The sequence below is a fragment of the Gigantopelta aegis genome, chromosome 8, assembly GCF_016097555.1.
Source record: "Gigantopelta aegis isolate Gae_Host chromosome 8, Gae_host_genome, whole genome shotgun sequence".
NCBI lineage: Eukaryota > Metazoa > Mollusca > Gastropoda > Neomphalida > Peltospiridae > Gigantopelta > Gigantopelta aegis.
The window spans coordinates 13471224-13482917 of record NC_054706.1 but is presented as its reverse complement, the minus strand read 5'-3'; the positions used below and the strand labels follow the sequence as shown (position 1 = coordinate 13482917).

General features: G+C 37.7%; 2 protein-coding genes across 2 annotated transcripts in view; both read right to left on the bottom strand.

Moving 5' to 3' along the window:
• Positions 1 to 3365: 3365 nt before the first annotated feature.
• LOC121380113 (kelch-like protein 10) lies at positions 3366 to 7089 on the bottom strand. The gene is made up of 2 exons (XM_041508884.1): positions 7050 to 7089; positions 3366 to 5196 (listed from the first exon to the last, which is right to left on the bottom strand). The coding sequence occupies exon 2, from the start codon at positions 5186 to 5188 to the stop codon at positions 3566 to 3568; it is 1623 nt and encodes a 540-aa protein (XP_041364818.1). The 5' UTR covers positions 5189 to 5196; positions 7050 to 7089; the 3' UTR covers positions 3366 to 3565.
• Positions 7090 to 11072: 3983 nt separating this feature from the next.
• The window catches only part of LOC121379483 (extensin-like), a 1392-nt gene continuing 770 nt past the window's right edge, over positions 11073 to 11694 (bottom strand). Inside the window, exon 3 of the mRNA XM_041508128.1 lies at positions 11073 to 11085. Coding sequence (XP_041364062.1) covers positions 11073 to 11085 — 13 coding nt within the window. The remainder of the gene's footprint in view (positions 11086 to 11694) is intronic.

The window sequence follows — 11694 nt, the reverse complement described above, 5'->3', positions numbered from 1 at the left end:
TAGTTAATTGATAATCTGACGTATGCCATGGTATATATTGTTTATAGTTTATTAGCTTTAAGCCTTACGGCTCATAGGCATATACATATACATTCAATAAACAATGATACAAACAGATAATATATACAATGGGTGATTGTGTAATTGGATGATGGACAGTTATATATGCTTAGAACGTAAAAAGGTTGCATGTTTGAGAAATTTACCGAGATTACATAGTTCTGTTCTGTTTTGAACTGATAATAATTGTACAATTTTAAACATAGATGGTTTGAACCAATAATATTTTTTTATGTAAGTAATTCGTAAACCTGTATACAATGGACATATCAGAATAAAATGATATTCGTCTTCTATATCGTCCTTATTGCACAATTTACATTTTCTTTCAGATCTTTCTATACCATAATATCTTCCTTGTCCAATGAGCAATTGATGGGAAGATACACGAAATTTTGTAATAAGCGTGGCATAACATTCAGGAATTGATATTCTAAGATAATATTGCAAACAAAAAGTGTCTATCAGCAGTTTATATAATGTACATTTTGGAGATTTGTCTATTGTAGCATCTTTCTCTTGAATAAACTGGTCCGTTAGACGTATTCTAAACATTTAAAAATGAGTTAGCACTATCTACATGCTGACTACACCAAAACATCTCCGAAACCTATTGATAGTAGTAAATTCTTACCTGGTATAGCCATTAGAGGGATTCATGTGTTCTAACATATCTTCATATAACTATTTTAAGATACTATTTCTGGTTTGTAGTAATTTCAACCAATATTTAACTATTCTAATTTTCGCATAATACTTAAAGGAACTCTTCCAAGTTCTGTCAAACAACTACATTTGTGTGCATTTCTTAACATTCAAAATTCGTTTACAAAAATCCATATGTACATGTTCAATATCATGAGCAGGATGAAACCCCATATTTCGCATCCATAATTTAAAACACTAGAAACATAGGTATCGAAAACGTGTAACTTCATGTCCTTATTAAGGCATAGATTATTACATATTCTTGAAATGTGATTCATACATTTTCTGCCCTGTGAAGCAATTACCCTCTGTGATATAGTAAACTTTCCATTAAAATTCAATGTCAATCCAAGGTAATTAAAACAATCAACAATTTCAATTAGGTCATCGTTATATATCCATGGTTCTTTAAAAGTTATTGTACCTCTATTTCTGAATACAACAATGTGTTTGTTTTATCTATGTTCACACTGATTTCCATTTTGTACTATATGCAGAGAGCACATCAAGCATCTTCTGAAGACCTTCTACTGTCTCTGATAAAAGAACAGTGTCATCAGCAATACATTACAAGAAACAACGAAATATCGTGTAAATACATTGGCTCACATAAGCCACTAATTAGCTCATTTTCAAAATCATTAATATACATAGAAAACAAAAATGGTGATAACGCTTCACCTTGCATTAGTCCAGTATTATAATTAAAATAGTCTGAAAACTGAGACTGATACTTAACACATGTCTTCAAACCGTCATACATCGATTTTATAATATTATAGAGTTTGCCGGTAATACCGGAACGTGCTAACTTAAATAATAATTTACATCGATTTACACTATCAAACGCTTTTCTATAGTCTACAAAACAGCAATACAATTTCTTTTTACTCGCCAACATTTTCATAATAACAGCATGGAGTGCAAAAATCGCATCAGTTGTGCCGTAGCCTGGTTTAAAACCAAACTGGTATCCACTTAGTTAGCGACTTGCCAATCAAACCAATTAGGGTGAAGCACTAATAAAACATGTTACGAGCAATCTGATACAATGCAGTTTAATTGTTGTCATGGATATTGCAGGCGTCTGAACGAGTACATCATGGCAACTACATATTACATGGATACGTGTTTAGTATGTGTCTTATAAATAAGGACAATTTACCCATGAAACATAGCTCTTTTGACGGTCACAGCCCCAATCACCTAGTTTTACGCGGACTCATGATATGGTTAATATGGAAATGATATTATTAATCAATCTTCAATTCCTAACATTTATATTATGGTGGAGGTGATGGATGGGAGGTACTAGGGAAATGAATTAAAAATGGGGCGGACCTTCCCTTCTACTCTCCGCCGACATAAATACCAGATTAATACGTTATTGTCAATATTCTACTTTTAACGTAATCATTTGTGGAAACCTTTTTTAACCCTTTGTTTACCCCCCCCCCCCTTTAACTTCTTTGTAAATAAAGTTCATTTAACCATCAATTAAGTATGTTTAGCTAATCATCTGTATAAACCTTTTTAACTTTAAATTATAATTTTTTTTAAACACTCCCCCACCCCTCCCGTTTCGAGTACAATATCTGGCTCTAGTCAGAAATCGTGCTCAAAACGAGCGTGCTTGAACATTAAATTGATATAAGCAAGTTAATTCCCGACATCTGACCTGACAGTCATTTGTGGACATACATACATACATACATACATACATACATGAAATATAGACTCGGGGAGAACAGATACTGTTCACACGCCTTGCAGTTCTCTTACAAAGCACAACCTCTAGTGGAAGTTCCGAGAGACAGTTTTGTGCTATAATCATACATTATTATTACATGTTGGAGTTGAAAATAACAACCTACAAACCAATTTGTGAATTTTCTTAATCATTTTAAACAAAACACAGAGACATCTACTCTGTGTTAGTATCATTGGCTTTGAAGCGTCGAGAATCTCGGCAAATGATGCTTTGACTTCAACGGTGATACTGGCGATAATACTGGCGATGATACTGGCGAAAGACGTCTACAAGAGCCGCTGTCGAGCACAGCCATCCCACGTGCTAATCATGTGGCTGTTGTATTAAGTCTCTGATGTGTTTGTGCCGTTTCAGCGTGTTTTAAGATCAATTTATTCACGAATATCGCACGTTAATAAAACCTGTGAGAAGATATTCACATGGATACTCAGGATCGAGGGTTAAAAAAATAAAGCTTGTTTTGTTTAACGACACCACTAGTGTACATTGACGTGACATTTCTGACACGTAGTCATCAGAGGAAATCCGCAACATTGTGCCTAGTGCAACAGGGGATCTTTTATATGCACTTTTCCACACAGGAAAGCCCATACCACGGCATTTGACCAGTTGTGATACACTGGTTTGAACGAGAAAAAACACAATTAGTTGAATAGTCTAGTACGCGTAAAAAAACGCAAACCACACGCACGCCCGTGCAAAGGTATTTCCCTGACCTAGAAACACGTCACACGTATGAGGCTTGTTAGGCGGTAGCTCACATAGAGACATCGTAAACTCTCTAATAATCGGTACACTGATAGTAGTTTAAATCAAACTACAATAATTTACTGTCTACGTGAAGTTTTTTATATAACAGACTCGTACATCGCCAATGGAAGGTGTGGCCTTAATGCGCTTTTTAAAGTTAGATGCACTTCCAACTTTGACCCGTTGATATGCTACCTTTTATGTTTCTACCATAACTCATGATCGGACTCCTGACAGAACATATCTCTATTGTTCTTGTTGATGTAATGTGTCATTTTACTGCAAACTCAAACGTGGTATTTGCATGTGTAATGCACCATAAATGTTGCCAAATGATGGTGTATTTTCCATGGTAACGGGTTCCTTGGAACCATCTCTGAGGTCCAGCTTCTCTAGGCCCTTCTTGGAAATAACAATGATGCTGCCATCTTTGTATAGAAATCCAAAATGGTAACCGTATTGGTAATATTTTCCAACGCGCTCGGCTCTTAATGTTGGTGTGTTTATGTCGTCGATGTGAATGACGTCAATAAAACCGTCATAATGTAACAAATACAGGTTTGGCATCTCTAGATATGATTTGGTCAGTGTTCCACTTTTCAACTGTATGTTGATTGTGCTGACAGCGTGTGTGTTTGTGTTGAAGCAATGCACCTGGTCTGTTACCCTTGCATTCAATTTTCCACCCATCACCAGAATGTTTTCTCCAACAGCTTCAGCACAGGCATATTGTCGTCTACATCCGAGATCTCCCACCACCTGCCACTCGTCCTGTCCCAGCTGCAGCTGTTCTATAGTGTTACTGTCTCTTCCTCCAATCACGTACAGCGTGTCATCTAGAACAGTCATACAGTGCTCATAGCGATTCTGTTTGAGATCTGGACCACGACGCCACGTTCTTCTCCATACATTAAATACATGCGTTGAGTTTAGTGTTTCATCTCCTCCAGTAATATATATTGATTTGCCTAAGACTGCTGCTGCAAAATATCCACCTGGTTGATTAGAACATACCGGAAGTTCATGCCAGCGCTTATCACTCAAACATGCGACAGATAAAAGTTTAACTGAATTTTGAAGGACCAATACAACGTCAAGCATTTTCCCTGAAATCCTGCTGTTGCAAAATGTGCTCATTTTTGTGTAGCATGAATAATAGGCTTTGATACCCTTCTTAACTACTTGTTGTAACGCTTCGTGTTGTTGGACAAAGGTGGTATAAATAACATCATCTGTCAAGTAGTTGATGCTAACATGGTCAAATTTGATTTGTGTGAAGAGCTCGACCATAGTTTCAACTGAAGGATTGTGCTGACTGATCCACTTCTGAACATCTCGAAGCACGTCATCTTCTTTCTGTGACAGATCATCCCGAGACAACACCTGGAGATATTCATCTTTTGTCAGATCCATCACTGACCCATTCTCTGATAGTTTCTCCACATTTTTTACTACATACTGAAAAGCCTTTGTAGCAAGATCTTCCAAGCCGTACTTCTTTAATGATCTCCACCTGAGAACGCAGTTGTCTGTGGTCAGTATAAGATTGTTGTTCAGATATGCCAGACAGACAGACTTCAGGTCATCCAGTTGCATCATGTCAGCGACATCAAACAAGAGAAAACAGTTGACGTCGTTGACGACGTCCTCACCAAGAATATGAAATTTCAGCACATCGTCAAAGGTTTCTTTAGACACTGTCGGTAAGGTGACCACTCCAGTGTTCTTCTCCAACATGTCAGACGTCAACATTACCTCAAAATAGGACGATAGTGCTGTCAGACACAGTCTACTTCCTGTCGTGGAGCCATCTTGAAAGACTAGTTTTATGTCATTGTGGTCACCTTGAACCAGTTTTTCGTAGATCTTTTTCAGAAAAGATTGTTGGACTTCCGACATTTTGTCCACTGAAATTAGATAAGACAGAAAATTATTAAAACCGAATGGATGTGATTAGATAACACTTGTCAAACAGTGATTACAAATTCGTTTTAAAAATGTCAATATGAAATATTTTATGGCTTAATGTTTTATATTATTAAAGGTTGCTCATACAAACTTTATAAAACACATTGTTTTGAGAGAGCAGGTTCCTGATCATGTTACAACCCTGGTCCACTCGTTCTTATACACCAACATTAGTTTTTGTTTGCTCCTTTACTGTAATCAGTAATATCGGATTTAACCCCCGTGTGTGTGTGTGTGTGTGTGTGTGTGTGTGTGTGTGTGTGTTATATATATATATATATATATATATATATATATTGTATGTATGTCGGGTTTGCGTATTACATACATATATATATTAACGAACCGGTGCAGGGTATAATTAAATCCTTTCTAGCCTTCCAAATTGTCCCATGCAATTGCTGGGACTCGAACCTGTAGCACCGAATCGCCCGCAACTTGCAGACTTGCCACGATATGTTCTGAAGATGCTCTTTAACTCAACCATATGCATGGGCCCACAAGCTACGCGGTCGATCCCGGTTACGTACATGAAACAGTAGGCAAACGTGACACTGGCTAGTGTGTGTGTGTGTGTGTATGTGTGTGTGTGTGTATGTGCGTGCGTGCATCTATGTATGTATGTATGTATGTATGTATTTATTTATTTATTGATGTATGAATATCTATATATTGTATGTATGTCGAGGTTGACGATTACATACATATATATTAACGCACTGGCGCAGCAAATAATTAAATTGTCCCATGCCGTTGCTGGGACTCGAACCTATGGCTTGCCACAATACCTTCCTAGCTATTGAGGCATCCATAAAAAGGATGCTCTTTATCTATACAATGTATATATGTATAGGTGTAGTTACGTGCGGGTGCACATGTTAATGTGTACGTTTATATTTATGTACGTGATATGTGTAACAGTACAGTGTATGTACAAGGTTTTCAGTTATAACATTAATCTGATAAGACGTATGTATATACTATGAAGCGATGAGAGCACCTTAAGCCTAACACCGTCACAATGATCTGGGGACAACAACAACAACAACAATAATAATAATAATAATAAATAACAACAATAATAATAATAATAATAATAATAATAGTAATAATAATAATAAATAAAACAAAGAAAACAAAAAAAAATACCCCAAAACACCTGATTATGCCATAATATAAATATCCCCATTAGAATGTTGTTATGTCAATAATATCCTCGTATCACCGATATCAAAGTAATAGACTTGAAATATTTATTTCGTCAATGAAAGGACATCAAATGGAAAGACATATCGAAAATTAATTTAAACAGTAACTTGAATACCATTTAATTCAGTTTATTGTTTATTTTTTATGGTTCAACTTTGCTATGTTCATAGGTCGATCAATTGAATGATGTGTGGTGTGACTGATCAAGCGTTTAGAGTTCAACTGTTTGTACATAAAGATACAGATATTACTAACATGCATATAACTGAGTGTAAACTGTAGACTGACGTCATCTAGTAACTTAGGTGATATCAGTGTATGTCGTTAAACAGCGAATATTGATTTGTATAGGACGTAAATAAAGAGATCAATAGCAACACATTCCTGTTTCAAGTTGTGACAAGTCTCCACAAAGTCTCTGACAACACGTACACAGTAGGCCTAACTGTAACCTACAAGTGTACACTTTTATATAACTTTATGGTATTTAATACGTGTACACTGTTAAATACCATTGTTTTCACTTATTGAAAACGTATAGCCACAGGCAACAGTATTTTATAGAAATGTGATTTGTACTTACATCGAAACGACCGTGAGGTATTTTCACAGACACGACCTACACGTTGATCGACAACAGGTCACAAGGTATGTCACGTGACCGTTTCAATGAGATCACAGTGTCAGATCGCTAGTACGGCACGCAGTATTGGTACTGTTTATATATATAAAGACCATAAGCGTTCAGGACGACAGGGGGTGGCAGGGTGGGGTGGGAGGTAGATTGGGAGGGGAACGTTATTTCAGAAGGAAATTGCTCCTCTCTCCGGTGCTGGGGCAAATCGTTTTATTTGGACATAAAAACGTGTCCCTCCCCCTCCCCCATCCCCACCCCCACCCCCCACTTCCCATCCGCCGGTTGATGTTTAAGTGTTTGCTATCTTGTCCTGTCTTGATTATACCTAGAGGGGCGGGACGTAGCCCGTGGTAAAGCGCTTGCCTGATGCGTGGTCGATCTAGGATCGATCCCCGTCTGTGACCCATTGGGCTATTTCTCGTTCCAGCCAATGCACTACAACGGGTACATCGAAGGCCGTGGTATGTACTATCCTATCTGTGGGGTGATGCATATAAAACATCCCTAGCTACTAATGAAGTTTTTAGCGGGTTTCCTCTCTAACACTATACTTCAGAATTATCAAATGTTTGACATCCAATAGCCGATGATTAATGAATCAATGTAATCTAGTAGTGTTGTTAAACAAACACAAACAAACTTTGATTACGCCTAGCTGCACAATCCTGCCAATGTATTATCAGAAATATAAAAATCGAGATACGGACATTTTTGTTTAGAGGTTGATATTTCGGGCAAAAATCAACAGCCCCCTATTACAATTTGAGTTGGTACGCCTATGATAAAGACAGGTATGTGGCCCCTTTCTGTGTGTACGCGTAGATAGTAGTACTAAACCAAATAACTTCCGGCTGGGTCAAAGTTCGAGGTGCACCAAACTTTTGATAAAGACGTTAACACCACAAGTCCAGTGATTGGTGATAAATGTGAATGTGTTGGGTGAAAAAAAAAGTTTCATCTGGGCAAAATATTTATGCAATTTTATTTCATCTAATACCACTGTGTCAATTAGCCTTGTGCTTGAAACATGTATGGGGTACCTGTAATAACAAAAGTACTAAAATGTTGTGCGGAAATAGGGTAGTCATAGATGCTATCCGTTATCTCTGAAATGAGCAGCTTCACCCCCAATTTTTTCTGATTCACTTTAAGGATGAGGGGTGGTAGTATTTATGTCCGTGGTGTTTATGTCGATTGATACGCTACAGTTAGAAGTTTTAGCCACATATATTACTAGTTTCGTCTATAGGATTTGATTTGGTAGTATACACCCAGATAGACATTGTAGTTGATTAAAAACGATCGACAAAAGGACTTGTGCCATAAACTATTAATCTAGCACCATGAAAAAGCTGGCTAATTCAATCCAGTGGACAAGAACAACTAATTTAGCACGATATGGACATGTATTGCCATCTAAAACCAGGGTACACAGCACCTGCAGCGGATGGCCGAATAAAATGATCCCTGTAACAAGACTCTTGTCATTGTTCCTTTGAGCATGACATGGAAACTGGTTTTACCAATCTACCGTATCCCTTTTTAGTCCATTACTGACCCACCACAATAGCGGTCATGCTTATTAATATACTAAAACATCGTTGTATCGCTCACCAACCCCTCTACACACCCTAGCAAGATGAGCAGTTACGTCTGTGCAATGCCTGGACTCTGTGAAGAAGACAGATCCCCTGTCGTGTTGTATCCACTGAACGGACATGTTGTTGACTGAACAACAAACGATGCTGACTGTGTAGAAGGGTAAATAGGATGCAGATACAGTCTTCATGACATCAGTTTAACTTCTCGTAAATTATTATATAAAAATTATGGTTTGCCTAGAAATATTGGTTCATCTAGTATTACATAGGTAATTTCTAAACGTTGTAGCCTTTCATATCTGAGTCACTAAATAATTATTTTCACACTGGATTGTTAATCTTACAGAATACCAACCTTAAACTGTCTGCGCGAATTGGAAATATAATTATATCCTGTAAAATTGAAGTCACTCTTATATCCTAACCATGTCTCAGAGAGACCAATAAAATGAACGTTAGATGTTAACACTACAGGAATGCTGGTACACTGGCTATGCAACCCCTTTCTTTACATCTCTCACATACTCTGCACATTGTACATAAATATATGAACACAAATATCTAAATAGGTTGTTCAGATGTTGGAGTACATATTGGGCACTCTGATGACCACTGAATGGTGGCCTGCTGGTAGCAGTCGCCGGAAAACCCCAAGGAACATTGATGCCTCTACCTGGTGCCTGGGCAGACTGTAAATGAGGTGAGAATGGATAATTGTCTAATGCCTGTTGACTGTTAATCCTGTCATTTGGACATGAGAAGATGTTGGCATTATATGGATCATTGTTTGAAATTTTTTGACGATTCATCCGTTCATTGGAAGACAGGTATGCGTTAACAGGGGGTGGGTTGAGACAGTAATACTTTCGTTGTGTGGGTGCTGGTTTCTGTCAGCATGATCAGTTTGTCCGTGGGGATACCTGTTTGCTATTATTGATTGTTGTAGGCAGAAAAAAAAAAAACCAGTAGTTGGATGGTGGTATGTATCACGAGAAAACATAGGTAGATCCTGGTGGGTGTACCTGTGCTCCCTGTAACATGCACCTGTGGGATGGTATGTCAGTACCACGACTTTGATCTGTCCCTCTGACGTTCTTTACATTCTTAGACTTACAGATTCCAGGAATAAGTTGGCAAGAACACCATATTTGGATTTGCTGGGGCTGGACGTAGTCATGATACATGTTTTTGGGGTTATTCTCTCTCTCTCTCTCTCTCTCTCTCTCTCTCTCCCTCCTCTCTCCTCTCTCTCCTCTCTCTCTCTCTCTCTCTCTCTCTCTCTGTGTGTGTGTGTGTGTGTGTGTGTGTGTGTGTGTGTGTGTGTGTGTGTGTGTGTGTGTGCACTATTCACAGTAACAAATGGAGCATAGTTGTCAATTACTTCAATAATTAACGAGTGTGCTAATGTTCTTATTTTCTCACTTGCGCTGTTGGTGACTTTGTGGAGTTGACCTCGAGTTAAAGGGACACACCCTAGTTACGGCTAGTTGTTAACCATTACGGCGTTGTTTTTCGCTATTAAACCCATTTTTTCACAAATAAAATTGCACTTTAGGTTACCGTTTTATTATTTAGAATATACATTTCCATTTCACCCTGAAGTTTTTTTTTGGTAATCCTGGTAAGCCTGGTGTTTGTATACCACAAAATGCTTTTTTGTTTTTCGTATTTCTGAAAACGGACGCACGTTTTGAGAAAAACCGTTGAGCATAGACAAGGTCATCTATTTTTAGGACGGGATATTTCCATTTCAATGTCCACAGACGTTGGTAACCACGTGCACCGTTATCATTTGGTTCGATTGTTTGTTTTCTCGTGCCTGGTCGGCGCAATCAACATCGATTTGTGTTGTTGTTTCATTTTGTGAGATTTTCTTCACAGTTCGTGAACAGTTTTCAGTAACAAATAATCTTTTTCAACAAGTAAGTATCTCAATACAAAACGTTTACAAACCCTTAAAACCAAATAATTTTTGCTAAGACCTACGATATCCTGGAAGGGGTAACCAACCAGGACAGAACAGTTGGAACACATGTCCAGGAGAGGTGAAAAGACGGCAACCCCAAATCTGTGAAATTTGTCGTGACGTAGGCATTGTTGTGCTTCGAGCGACATCTACCGGTGACACCAGAATACAAACTTTCAAAATTATTTCAAGCAATTGGGACATGGGGATTCCCATCGTATTTATCGATATAAAACCTGCTTTTTCACTCCATTTGATAAAAACGTGATCTAAGTGTGTTACAGGTTTGTAGATTAACCAAATTATAATTTATTTTCGCTGGATGGAACTAGGGTGTGCGGCTTTAAGGAAGGCAAGATGATTGAAAAGTAAATGGCTGCACTTAAAAAATTACTTTTTTTTTCAAAAGAAAAACCTGAAGAGATATGACAATCATTTACTCCAATGTTAACAATGACTTTCTTCACAGTTGGTTTTTCAAGGCAAGTGCTTGACTTGTTCCGTAAGTTTTGCGACTCCTTGTCCTGGGTAATACAACTCATTTGACGTACGGTTTGGAATATGTGACCGATAAAGCAAAGAATCGAAAAACCTAGGAGAAGTGATGACAGTCCATCACTTATTACTCATCGATGGTGGGGTGCTAACTGCCTAATTTTTTTTTTTTGTGTTTTACTTTCTTTTTTGACAGTATGATGTTTTGAATGGTCTTTGAATTTTGCTGTTTGTTTTTTTCTCATCCTTAATACATTTCCTCTTCTTCTTCTGTACTTGATTGCTCGTCTATGTTTGTTAGTAGTGGGGTTATTTGTTTCATTACACAGAACAGTTTTCCTTTATTAGCTGACGTCTGTGGCAATATCTTGGTCTGCCCTCAAACTGGTCCCGCTTTTAATTTCTATCAACCTCTCCGCTTTTATTTCTGTTAAGTCTGGAGTGAACCTCTACAGTTACTGCATTTATTTTAGACTGGTATAAGGATTAGATTTTTGTTCAATTCAATTGTTCTTTTAGTTTTCGTTGA

Coding starts and splice junctions, on each gene's coding strand:
- LOC121380113 (XM_041508884.1), bottom strand. CDS start 5,188: ATGTCGGAAGTCCAACAATCTTTTCTGAAAAAGATCTACGAAAAACTG.